The 13,700-nt window shown below is 37.6% G+C and overlaps 1 protein-coding gene and 1 non-coding gene across 2 annotated transcripts in view; one reads left to right on the forward strand and one right to left on the reverse strand.

Moving 5' to 3' along the window:
* The first annotated feature begins 49 nt into the window (after positions 1–49).
* Vps53 (VPS53 subunit of GARP complex) overlaps positions 50–13,700 on the forward strand; it is a 151,799-nt gene continuing 138,148 nt past the window's right edge. The window contains exons 1-3 of the mRNA XM_076869888.1: positions 50–229; positions 3,977–4,057; positions 12,564–12,613. Of these exons, the coding sequence (XP_076726003.1) occupies positions 143–229; positions 3,977–4,057; positions 12,564–12,613 (218 nt within the window). The 5' untranslated portion in view covers positions 50–142. The remainder of the gene's footprint in view (positions 230–3,976; positions 4,058–12,563; positions 12,614–13,700) is intronic.
* On the reverse strand, positions 9,913–10,019 carry LOC143411012 (U6 spliceosomal RNA). The gene has a single exon (XR_013092744.1). It is a non-coding gene; the product is annotated as a U6 spliceosomal RNA (small nuclear RNA).

Below are 13,700 nucleotides of genomic sequence, written 5' to 3' on the forward strand. Positions count from 1 at the left end.
CTTCCCGGAAGTGCCCGCCGGCTGACAGAGCAGTGGGTTGTTAGAGTGCTGCAACTGGAGGGTTGCTCTTCTGGGACCTGGGCGTCCGCTAGAGGTCTGAGGGGGGTTGGGGACGGGGTTCAGAAGGGTGCTGAGAGGCGGAATGATGGAGGAAGAGGAACTGGAGTTCGTGGAGGAACTGGAAGCCGTGCTGCAGCTCACGCCTGAGGTGCAGCTAGCCATCGAGCAGGTGAGCGTTCCGCCCCATCGGGAGCGGAGCGTGGGGGGTGTCACAGTTTTGGAAGGTGGGAATTGAGCGGGTGTGGTGGGGCGCGAGGAGGCTGGATTGAAAGGTGGGCGTGGGCAGGGGAAGCAGAGATGGCCGCGGGTTTCTGAATCAGGGGAAGGGAAGCGTCCTCCGTAGGCCTTGATTGTCTTTGGAGGCTGGGCGTCTTGGTGGGTTTGGGCAAAAGAACCCCCTGAAGGATGCACCTAGAAAAAGGGACTCTGTGAGTGCAACCTCATATTCTGGGGATTATGTTGCTTCATTCATTTACCAGCTTAGTACAGACCCTCTCATTTATCACTAGCCTCTAGAGTGGCTCAGAATTGGGACAAAAAAATGGGTCCAAAAATGACCCTTTGCTTTCCCTAAAAGGTTAAAAATTCCTCCAGTTTGGTTACATTGGGGAATACTCCCAGGAGGCCTCTCTTCTTTGCAGCAACTCTTTAGTTGACTAAATTCTCGTTTCAAGGTTATTAAAATTTTATGAGTGATGATATCAGAAGTAGTGATTTAGGCCTTTGTACAGTGTTTCTCTCCTATAAAGGGAGAAAACCTCCCTTAAAGGAATTGTCATGGAGGTATTATTTAAGAAGGGTTATGCCTCATTTAACAACTACTGGGAAGTTTTTCTAAGTAAAACATTACTTCTACTAATAATTAACATTGACCATTCATACCATGGATCCGCCATTGTATTAAATAATGTTTTTGTATTATAGACTTTTGGATGTGTGTTTATCTAGGAGTGTATGGATTGCTCATGCCAACCACATTTGGTACATCCTGATGATACCAGACCATTGGACAAAACTTTTTTCTGTTCAGGCCACAGTGCTCCACCATCCAGCTCTTTTTCTTAGTAGATGACATACATTTCTGTTGCTCTTGGATTTGTTGGGCTCTAATAAATGAAGCAGAACACAATCAGTTGTTGTTTGACCAGAGTTTCAGAAGATCACATTTTTGCTATTTTAAAATAATATGTTTGAATTTTAGTATTATGTTTATCTAGTAAGCAGACATCTTGATGTTAAGATGAATTTAGGATTTTTTTCTTACTTCAGTGGTCTGAGGTTTTGAGTAAAATTTTGCAAACAATTATGCAGTAGCATACTTTTTTTAAAAAATATACCTTTATTTTATTTATTTATTTTTATGTGGTGCTGAGGGTGGAACCCAGGGTCTCGCATGTGCTAGGAAGCACTGTACCACTGAGCCACAACCCCAGCCCAACAATAGCATACTTTTAAAGTGTAGTGATACATGAGAAGTTAGGAAGGGTTGATGATGGAATCCCACTTTACCCAGGTATTAAACTCCAAAGTCATGCATAAAGTGAAAATTCACGTATCCATATGTTATCCTTGCAATTCCTTAAGTTGTCCTTGAAGTAAAATGTATAAGCATCTCTTCAATAAGTCTAGTGTTGTTAGTTTACTTCTTCAGCATTGGAGCCAATCTCTCTCTTTTCTTTTTTTTTTTTAAAGAGAGAGAGATGAGAGAAAGAGAGAGAGAGAATCTTTTAAAATTATTTATCTTAGTTCTTGGCGGACACAACATCTTTGTTTGTATGTGGTGCTGAGGTTCCAACCCGGGCCGCAAGCATGCCAGGCGAGTGCGCTACCGCTTGAGCCACATCCCCAGCCCCTGGAGCCAATCTCTTATTTGCTGTTATCACTGGATGAAAAAGTTGACTTGGTTTAAGAGCTTTGTTATATGAAAACACATTAAAACCAAGGATAACAACCAGGAACAGTGAGAGGAATGCAGAGACTGAGGCCACTTGAGGAAATATCATTCTCATAATGGGGCATACACTCATGGCAGGCCTAGTTCCCCACACTCCCTCTGGTAAGGGTATATAATTGAGGTTGTATAAATCGTGCATACGATATATCTCTGCCATAAATGTATATTAGAGAAATGGAAATGTTAAGCATTAAAATGTTTTTTTTTGTACTGGCAATTGAATCGAGGGGCACTTCACCGCTGAGATATGCCCCTAGCCCTTTTTCTTTTTTATTTTGAGATAGGGTCTTGTTAGGTTGCCTGGGTTGACCTCCAACTTGTGATCCTTTTGCCTCAGCCTCCTGAGTTGCTTGGATTACTGATGCGGGCCACTGTGCCCTACAATGTTAAACATTGTAGAATCTCTCTCTCTCTCTCTTTTTTCCCCTGTCATCTGCCTCACCTCTGCTTCTATTTTAATTAAAAAAAAAAAAAAAAAATATATATATATATATATATATATATATATATATATATATATATATATATATATATATATATTTGTAGATGGACACAATACCTTTATTTTAATACTTTTTATGTGGTGCAGAGGATGGAACCCAGTGCTTCACTCATTAGAGGCAAGCGCTCTCCCACTGATCCACAACCCCAGCCCTCTGCTTCTCTTTTACATGGTAAAAGCCCTAAACTCTTCTGAAATTGTCTTTGACCTATCTTAGGAGACATTTTGATACTTTGACACTATATTTCTTTGGAAAGCTTCTTCTCTGAAGAAGTTGCTTCCCAGCATTAAAACTGTCTTGAACTGGTAAAATCCAGTAAGCAGGAGATCATTTGACTCCTTTTTATAATCCCCCTTGTTACATATTATTCAATTTGTGACTTTTGAAAGGAGTTAGCTGTATTTCTCAGATGGTTTCTTGCTTTCTTCTATGAACCTGAATGCTGGCAGTCCTTAACACTGAAGCATAAAAATTGGCCAGGGAGAGTAGCTCAGTGGTAGAGTGCTTGCCTAGCATGGGTGAGGCTCTGGGTTCATTCCCCAGCAACACAATCCTTCAATGCATAGTGAATTCTGCTGTAGAGACATGATTGAGACATGGAACCTAAGTCTATTATTAAGGATTTCTTTTTTTTTTTTTTTTAACATTTTATTTTTTCAGTATTTGGCGGACACAACATTTTTGTCTGTATGTGGTGCTGAGGATCGAACCCGGGCCGCACGCATGCCAGGCGAGCGCGCTACCGCTTGAGCCACATCCCCAGCCCTATTAAGGATTTCTTAATAATAACCATGTCATCAGCTGGTTTACTAATGCTTGCTGAGTTGACATTTCATTGATATCTGTGGAACTTTTCACATTTGCATATTATGTTCATTATTTCAAAATGTTAAACTACAGATGTTGAAAATTAAAGAATATATATATTTTAGTTGTAGATAGACCTTTTATATGCAGTGCTGAGAATCGAACCCAGTGCCTCACACATGCCAGGCAAATGTGCTACTGCTGAGCTACAGCCCTTAAAGATTTATTTAATAGACATTGTATTACATGTCTATTTCCTTTTTTTAAAGAAATATTTCAGTTGGAGATGGACATAACAACTTTTTTTTTAATGTGGTGCTGAGAATCGAACCCAGTGCCTCACACATGCAAGGCAAGTGCTCTGCCACTAAACCACAACCCCCAGCCCTGTCTATTTCCTTAATAGATAATTTATTGAGTATTTGTTGCATGTAAAGCATTTTAAAATGAAAAAGTTTTTTTTTTCCTTTTATCTCTAGAGAACTTATCAATTAATAGGAAAGAACGAATATTTAAAACAAGGTAGAAAGATAACAGTTATTTTTAATCCCCTCTATCTTGGAATTTATTTTCTTTTTAATTGACAAATGTTGTATGTATTTATGGTGTCCAATATGATGTTTTAATATATAACCTCCTGTTTTTTATATAGGTGTTTCCAAGCCAGGATCCTTTAGATCGAGCAGATTTCAATGCTGTTGAATATATCAATACCCTGTTCCCAACGGAACAAGTAAGTATAAAGTTTTAGGTTTCCTTCATTTCAATGGTTCCTGGCTCATCTGGAGGATTGTGATTGGTCTGTTATACTGTGTAATCTTAGGGCCCTTAATAAACAAGTGAGAGTTAAATTCAAATTGAATTCTTCTGTGACCAATTGTGTTAGAGTAGAATTCGTTGTTTAGAAGCATATTATTAGAAATTGTACCCTTTGGTTGTAGGGACAACCCCCCCCCCCACTTCCTAGTTCAATTTCGTGTTGTATTTGAATAAGTAGAAAGAATTTTTATAACATGGTAGGGAAAAGTAGCAGTGAGGCAGGCAGGATAAGCCCTGAGTCATAAAGCAGCTTCCACTTCTATTTCAAAATGTAAATTTTTACACTTTCTGTTTTATGTCGTTTTGTTGGCTGATTTGCCTAGGTGGTTGGGTTTTTCTTATAATAGACCAGAATTAGAAGCAGCAGAGCTGGTAGAAGAGCAGCTGGAGTTTTTCTTAGGTTTTCACTCATTCATTCTGCAGTTATTCAGTAGTCACCTGTCATGTGTTGTTGGTCACTTTCCCAGGTGCTGGGACTATAAAGATGAATAAAACCCAGTCCTTGCCCTGAGGTGTCCATGATTAAGTAGGGGGAGACAATGTTGAATGCTGTAAGAGGTATGCAGGGAAAGCATAATTCTTCCTAGGGAAATTAAAACCTCAGGCAACCCTCTGCCACATCTTGAGGGATTTGTTTATTCATTCAGTAGTCAAAAGTCAGCTACCATTTATTAAGTGACTAAGAAGTGCCAGGCACTGTTCTAGAAACTGGGGAGAAATGGTAAACATGATAGGTTAATTCCTGGTCTCATGGAGTTTACTGTGGGGAAGAAGACAAGAAATAAATGGATAAATAAATAAATAAGAAATTACAGCTGGGTGTGGTGGCATGCCTGTAGTCCCAGCTACTTAGGAGACTGAGGCAGGAGGATGGCTTCAACCAGCATTAAGGTGTCCAACGTGATGTTTTAATTTATAACCTCCTGTTTTTATATAGGTATTTCCAAGCCAGGATCCTTTAGATCGAGCAGATTTCAATGCTGTTGAATCCAGGCGTTTGGGACCAGCCTAGGCAATATAGTGAGATCCTCATCTCAAAAAAAAAAAAGAAAGAAATTATCAAGTGTGATTAATGATCTGATGAAAAGCAGGTGGCGCAGTGATAGAGCATGAAGGCTTGGGTAGGGGTCCTTTGGATAAAGGAAGATCAAGAGAGCTTAAAGGGAAGCTTCCCTGAGGCAGTTCCATTCAAGCAGAGACCTGATAAATATGAAGGAGCCAGGCTTGTGGCAGTCTGTCAGAACATTGTTTTGGCAGAGAGAACAGCCAAGTAAATCTTCTGGGAATACAAGGGAAAGAAGGTCATTCTAAACATTGGAGGCAGGAAGACCAATTAGGAGGCTGATGCAGTGGGTCCCTTGAGAGTGGCACTGAGAGCCTGAGTGAAGGTGATGGGATGGAGAGAACAGGACTTGAGAACTACTCAGGAGACAGAAGTGACATAGTTTGTTGCCTAAAGGGATGAAAGTCGAGGCTCATATAGAATCTAAAATTCATTTTAAAAATATCTACTCTGCCTACCCTTCTAAGAAGGAAAAAATGTAGAGAGCAAGAGTGAGCAAGACAGCTGTGGTCCTTACCAACATGGAATTTATAGTCTCTCCTAATAATTATACTATTTGCAGATTATGAGTGAATTATGAAGTTGCAGTGACTTGTTTGTATCATTATTATTGTTACTTGCTCTTAAAAGAGTCCTAACTTCTGCTACAACTATAATAATGGTTAACATTTATTGGGTATTTACTGTGTACCATGTGCTGTTGTAAGCACTTAACAATGATATATTCTCCACATAGTTATTGTTCTCATTATTCAGAGAGAATACCAGGGCAAGGAGTGATAAAGAGCACTCAGTTTAAAAGTGCCATGAAGGAAGCCCACTAAATATGGTGAAAGCTGCCTGAAGAATACAAAAAAGCTTTCCCTGAGGAAATGGCATTTTAACTGAGCATTATAGGCAACTCTAAGGATTTTGACGTTGATTTATAGCCTAATAGACTGAGTAGGTGTTGGCACCTTTACCCAGTATTGAGAGAAAGAGAACAGGTTTCAGTTTTAAGTAGAGTCAGAAGAGAACATGTCATGAGCTCAGTTTTGAACACATTTGGGTCATCAAGGTGGAAATATGTAGTTGTATGTTTGAGTATGGAATGCATAATCCCCATCATTGTTAATATCTTGACATACATTCTTTTGAATTTTCTCTTTTTGAATTGTTTATGTGTTTGCTGTTCTGTTTTTCTTAAAATGCTCTATTTTTATTTGATACCTAGTGATTGTACATATTTATGGGGTGCAGTGTGACATTTAAATACATGTATACAATGTGTAGTGATTAGATCAGGGTGATTGTGTATCTGTTACCTCAGACGTTTGTCATTTCTTTGTGTTGGGAACATTCAAAATCCTCTTAATACTGTTCTGAAATATGCAGTTAATTGTTAATTATCCTATTGTGCTCTGGATTATTAGAAGTTATTCTTCTAACTGCACCAAACTTTCTAATGGACATAATTTTTTAAAATAAAGTTTTAAAAATAATATATTGTGTGATTGTCTTTTTGGAGATTTCACAAATAATCTTTCTAGCTCAACATTTTCTGTGAAACAGGAATTTTAGGAATTAGCTAGAGATATCCATTTGGTAACAATTGGCATCAGGATAACAATTTTAGCCACATAAATGTTTCACTTATCCTACCTTATCAAGAAGGCTATCTGAACAAAGTGTTAGATTTGAAAATTACATGGGTTCTTACCTCTTCCTGAAATGATTGTGCATGTATTTTTTTTTTTAACTGCTAAAGGTAGCACAAGACATTTGACATTTGTTGCTCCACAGATTCAGTTATATGTCTTATCCAATTAGGCCTCCGTGTGCATGATAATGTATAGTGACATTTCTTAGGGTAACTCAAAGCATATGACACAGGGTTGCCTTTATTTCCCTGGTCCCAGAATTATATTTAACAGTTCATCTACCAACCCAGATGCCCATGGACCTTAATGAAAAAGTAACAGAAAGTAGCAGCCTAACATGTCACTTTTTTAAAACTACTGCTAAATTTGGGAAAAGCCACTTATATACTTCATGGACCTACAGTGTGTGCTTGTTAACTATGAGTTTAAATTGTTTTAAAAAATGTTAGTATGTGAACAGTAGATTTAGTATCACTCCAAGGAAGGGGATCTGTTGAGTGGCAAGTGCTTGCCTGGAGGCTGGAGTGTGGATTGGTCCTTGGATGTCTCTATTTCACTAGGTTTGGGTCAAGGGGAAGTTCAACCTGTACTTAACAGAGTTCCCTATATGATTCTAAAGAGTATCTGGGAATGATCTGGAAAACCTTTTTAGTCTCCTAGCAGTAAACTGAAGATAATCATCCATCATATTGTTGGTTTAATTAAGAGAAAATTAAATTAAATTTATGAAAAACTAGCATATTTTCAGCATTCATGGGAGGTTGAGTAGGAGGATTGCTTGAGTCCAGGAGTTCAAGATCCACCTGGGTAATGTAGTGAGACCCATAAAAGAACTGAGTCTCAAAAAAGAAAAGAAAGAGAAAAACTAATATAATTAGAACTTTGAAAAAACGAGTTACAAGGAGCTATTTAAAATAACTTTTAGTAACTCCCAGAGTGTTCTGAATCTAATATTTTTTTTTTAAAGAGAGAGGTAGAGAGAGAGAATTTTAATATTTATTTTTTAGTTATCGGCGGGCACAACATCTTTGTTTGTATGTGGTGCTGAGGATCGAACCTGGGCCGCACACATGTCAGGTGAGCGCGCTACCGCTTGAGCCACATCCCCAGCCCTGAATCTAATATTTTTAAGTGAAAAAAACCCAAGGTATCTAATTACTTGTCCCAAATTTTTTGTTTGTTTGTTTTTGTTGTCATTTTGTGATGTTGGAAATTGAACCCAGTGGCACTCTATAACTGAACTATATTCCCAGCCATTTTAATTTTTATTTTGAAACAGGGTCTCACTAAATTGCCTAGGCTGGTTTTGAACTTCTGATTCTCCTGCCTTAGCCTTCTGAGTAGCTGGGATTACAGGCATGTGCCACCACATCTGCTCAGTTTATTTTTTAAAAATCCATATATTTTCATAGAAGAATAAAACGCAATATACAAAAATACTAATAGTAGCTATACGCTTGAGAAAACAGGGTTATATTTCTTGTTCTGCATTTTCTGTAATCAGCATGGATTGTCATTAAAATCAGTGAATACTTTTCAATAATTCAAACATTAAAAATCTTATACAATTAAAACTGTACAACCTCATTAAAACTAAACCAGATGAGTGATTCTCATAGAAGTTATATCACCTTCATCAAGGGAAGCCAGTCTGGATTCCTACTGGTTTCCCCCCGACTCCAGAAGGATTCCTACCATAAGGAGGTACTGAAATGATGGGAGGAAGTGTCTCATATCTGTCAGGTATTTGGGGGTACAGAAAAAGTAGGTCAAGACCCATTGCACAAGAGGTAGCATTATAGAGTAAGAAAGAGCAGAGACCTTAGAATCAGACAAACTTACTGAATCTCATGTCATCTCCTCCATCTTAGAGCATCTCTCCATTCAGAGCATATTTTCCAAATCAATCTATCTTCCTTCTTTCCTTCCTTTTTTTCTTTCTTTCTACCGGGGAATTGAATCCAGGGATGCTTTACCACTGAGCTATATCCTAGCACTTTTTTTTTTTTTTTAAGACAGGATCTCATTAGATTGAGAGGATTAAGGGAAATACTTTCTGTAGTGTCTAGAGCAGTGTTGCATAATAAACCCAAATCAAGTGGTAGCACCTTTTCCCTTTTACTTCTGTAGTAGAAAAATCTGGAAAATTTGGCTGGGTACAGCATACATGCCTGTGATCCCAGCACCTCTGGCAGCTAAGGCAGAAGGATTGCAAGTTCAAGGCCAGCTTCAGAAATTTAGTCAGACCCTCAACAACTTAATGAGACCCTATTGTAAAAATAAAAAGACTAGGAATGTACTTAGTGGTGAAGTGCCCCTGAGTTCTACCCCAGTACAAAGAAAATGAATGAATGAATGAATCAATAAATCAATCAATCTGGAAAAATTAAATATGAAAGTGGTTATCCATGGGTCCATCTAACAGTCAGTTTCAGGATGTTTCTTTCTAGTTTTTTTGAGGGGGAGGGTTTTGAACCTAAGGGCACTTTACCACTGAGCTACATCCTCTAGCCCCCTTTTTTAATTTTGACACAGGGTGTCACTAAGTTGCTGAGGCTGGCCTTGAATTTGGAATTCTCCTCCCTCAGCCTCCCTTGTCACTAGGATTACAGATGTCTGTTACTCTGCCCAGCTTCTATTCTTTTAGTGATTATATTCATGGAGTGCCTGGTATTTTAGACATGTTTTCCCCTTCTTAGTACAGTATCCCAAAGCAGTCTACTTTGTTTTATAATCTCCTTGACTAGTGTCTCCAGGGGTGGCATAAAAGTTCATCAGATAATTTGGCCTAATTTATTTAACTTTTCTTCTAAGAATAGTCTTTAGGTTGTCTCCAGGTCTTCACTATTGTAATGCAGTTGAACAATTGACTACATAAATATTTTTCATTATTATTCTTAGAAAAGTTGCTATGGCTTGACTAAGAGCTTCAGGTCCAAGGATTATTAAATTTAGGAAATGGTTCCAGTACCACTAATAGTATTTACTGATATGGAATGACCTCCAAGTTATATTGTTAAATGAAAAAGCATGGTACAGTACGCTTTATGGATGTGCTTTTTTTTTTTAAATATGGAACGCTTCACGAATTTGCGTGTCATCCTTGCACAGGGGCCATGCTAATCTTATCTGTATCATTCCAATTTTAGTATATGTGCTGCCAAAGCGAGCACATGGATGTGCTTTTAACACAGACTAGGTCTGAGAAAGTAGAAAAGAAACTGGCTCAGAGCCACTGCCTCTGAGAAAGAGAACTGGGGGGGTCGTACAGCACAGGGTAAGTTTGGAAGCCTTGCATCTCATTATGAACCCTCTTTTACTATCTGAATTTTTGGTCATGTACATGTTTTAACAATTTTAAATATCTTGCAAAATTAAAAAATATATATTTTTAGTTGTAGATGGACACAGTACCTTTATTTATCATTATGTGTTGCTGAGGATTGAACCCAGGGCCTCACATATGCCGGGCGAACGCTCTTATCACTGAGCCACAATCCCAGCCCTAGCTTGCAAATATTTTGATGTTCATAATTTAAATCATATATGTATACAAATTATACAATTTTGGTAGGACTTTCCATTTTCAGACAAGGTATAAGAGTAGTACAGAGAATTCTTGGCTTCCCTTCACCCATATTTCCCAAATATTAATATTTTTAAAATATTTTTTGGGGGGCTAGGACTGTAGCTCAGTGGCAGAGCGCTTGTCTAACGTGTGTGAGGCACTGGGTTCGATCTTCAGCACTACATTAAAAATAAATAAAATAAAGGTATGCTATTCATCTACAACTACAAAAAAATTTTAAAAATAGATTTTAAAGTACCACAGAAATATTTCTTTTGAAAGAATGGGCTTTAGCAGAGATAGGCCAGGAACTGTTAGGCCCATTTTGCATATGATGAAATAGAAACTTAAGAGAGATTTCTTTTTCCCTGAAGCAAGTTAGTAGCAGTGGTGGAGGTAGGCTAAACCCCAGGTCCTGTGACAACTTGGCTGCTGTTTATATCTGTGATGGTGATGGAAATCATACCCAATCCATTTTTGAATTGACAGATTTAACAGAATAGGATTGAAACCAGTTGAACTGGATTTCTCAGTTAAAGAGACTTCTTTTTTCTGAGGTTCATCCTTACCTCAGTCTGTTTTTGGAGTTCTGAAAATTCTGAGTAATGGTTGGCTCAGTCAGAGCAGTGACAAGATGTGAATAGTCCAGTCTTACATCTCAAACATTTGGGACCTATTTCTCTTACCAGAACTGCTCCTGGAAGCCTCTGGGCCTCCTACAGCCAGAAGAGGTAGCCAGGAGCAATTTATAAGCACAATTCCTGCACTACCTCCAATTCCTTCTGAGGTAAAATATCTGTTGAGGGTTTATAAAGTTTTTAAAACTTTGGAGTTAAAATGGTACTATAAAATTGTACCTTCTTTTTTCCACTAGAGGGCGTTATTTCTTCACATTGTTTTTATCTCAAAGTCAGAAATGGTCCTTTTGTCATAATCTTAAAAGCTTTATTATAATCACTGTAGCAGTACCTGTCAATATAGAGTAATCAAAAATACTCATAAGCAAAAAGAAGAAAAATTAAATATCCCTTCTTTTTATATATTAAAACTATTAATGCAGATTTCAGAGATTACAGCTGCTCTAGTATGTTACAACAGCTAGTGTGTGCCCTTCCAGATTTTTTTCTAATGGCTCTTCATTAAGCTTAAAAAATAAATTTATTTATTTGTTGAAGTGTAACATGATATAGAGGAGGGTACAAATCTTAAGTGAATAGTGACGCATTTTACAGAAGGAATATCGCCACCCAGATCAAGAAATAAAGCATTTAGGGGCTGGGGGTGTGGCTCAGTGGTAGAATGCTTACCTAGCACCTGTGAGGCACTGGATTCCATCCCCAGCACCAGATAAAAATAAATAAATAAAATAAAGGTATTATGTCCATGTATAACTTAAGGAAGTTTGGGTTTTTTTTAAAGAAAACATTTAATAAAATATCTTCAAAGGCCTTTCTTGCTTCCTCACAGTCACTAGCCCCCTCTAAGATAATCACTATTTTGGCTTCTAACATGTTTTCTTTTTTTAATTGAATAAATGTAATCATTCAGTATATACTCTTGGTTTTGGCTCCTCCCCCTTCAATATTATGTTAGTAAGATTTTGTCCATGTTATTGTGTGTTGTAATAGTTATAATTTATTTTCTTTTCTGTATTATATGAATTTGTTACAATCTTATATGCTAGGGATTATCCAACTTTCTATTAAAGGTTCAGATAGTAAATATTTTAGACTTCAGATAGTAAATATTTTAGACTTTGTGAGCAAGGCAGTATCTGTCAGAACTTTCCAACTCCTCCATTGCAGATCACAAGCAGCTACAGTATGTAAGTGAATGGACATGGCTATGTTCCAGTGAAACTTAATTTACAAAAAATACTTTCTGGGCTAGATTTGGCAGTGGTTGGCAAGTTCTGCTTTGCTTTGCTTTTCTTTTTCAGTACTGGGGATTGAACCCAGGACCTTGCATATGCTAGGCAAATGTACACTGAGCTACACCCCAGCCCCTTATTTTTTAAAAAAAGTAAAAATGGTATCATACTGTGAGATTAACTTTTTATAAGTAGATGTTATAGCTCATCATTTCCCTGTGAAATAGGAATTCCAGGAAGTGAAATAACAGCTGGACACTCTTTTCTTCTTTATTTTAGTCTCTGGCAAATATAGATGAAGTTGTGAACAAAATTAGACTGAAAATAAGGTAAGTAACATCATACAATTGTCAATTAATGAAAAGTATGTTATTAATTTAGTTAATTACATTCCAAAAGTATACTTTTCTTTGAGAGGACTGAAATTTCAAATTAAAAAAAATAATGTTTTTTGTTTTATCTGAATGTCCATGAAAACCCCATTCTTTTTTTTTTTTTTTAAAGAGAGAGAGAATTTTAATATTTATTTTTTAGTTTTCAGCGGACACAACATCTTTGTTTGTATGTGGTGCTGAGGATCGAACCCGGGCCGCACACATGCCAGGTGAGCGCGCTACTGCTTGAGCCACATCCCCAGCTCCGAAAACCCCATTCTTGGACTGGGGATATTGCTCAGTTGATAGAGTGCTTGCCTCATCTGTACAAGGCCCTGGGTTCAATCCCCAGCACTACACACACACACACACACACACACACACACACACATTAAAAAAAAAAAAAAAAACAACAACTCATTCTTAGCCAGTCTTGAATTATTCATAAAAAATTAAGGAAGCTATAACAGAGTTTGCTTTAAAAAAAAGCATAATAGTTAATAATAAAAGTTAATTATAAAATTTCTTATTTAAATGTTTTATTATTTATTTATCTATTTATTTGTAGTACTGGGGTTTGAACCCAGGGGCACTCTGGTTCACCACTGAGCTATACCCTGGCCCTTTATAAAAATTTTTTTAAAATCTTGAGACAGGGTCTTTCTAAGTTCCCAGGCTGGCATTGAACTTGTGATCCTCCTGCCTCAGCCCCCGAGTTGCTGGAATTACAAATATGCATCACAGCTCCTGACTGTTTTTAATGGTTTTATTTCTCTAGTGGGTTTTCCTTTTTCTGTATTCCCAAGGGTGAGATATGAACCTAGGCTTACATGTGATACACATGTTGGTTGCCTACTAGCTAATAATGTCAGATCTGCTTGATCTGGGTGGTGGCACAGGATTAAACATTGTGATTAACCCAATATGTGATTGCTCAGGGTGGTCATTAGGTGTCCTTCCTGCTCAATAATCTTGTTCTGGCTTATCTGTGTCTGGGTTTACACATGGCAGGTACTTGATAAATGTCTGCTCATTGTATAAG

This window comes from Callospermophilus lateralis, chromosome 11 (assembly GCF_048772815.1).
Source record: "Callospermophilus lateralis isolate mCalLat2 chromosome 11, mCalLat2.hap1, whole genome shotgun sequence".
NCBI lineage: Eukaryota > Metazoa > Chordata > Mammalia > Rodentia > Sciuridae > Callospermophilus > Callospermophilus lateralis.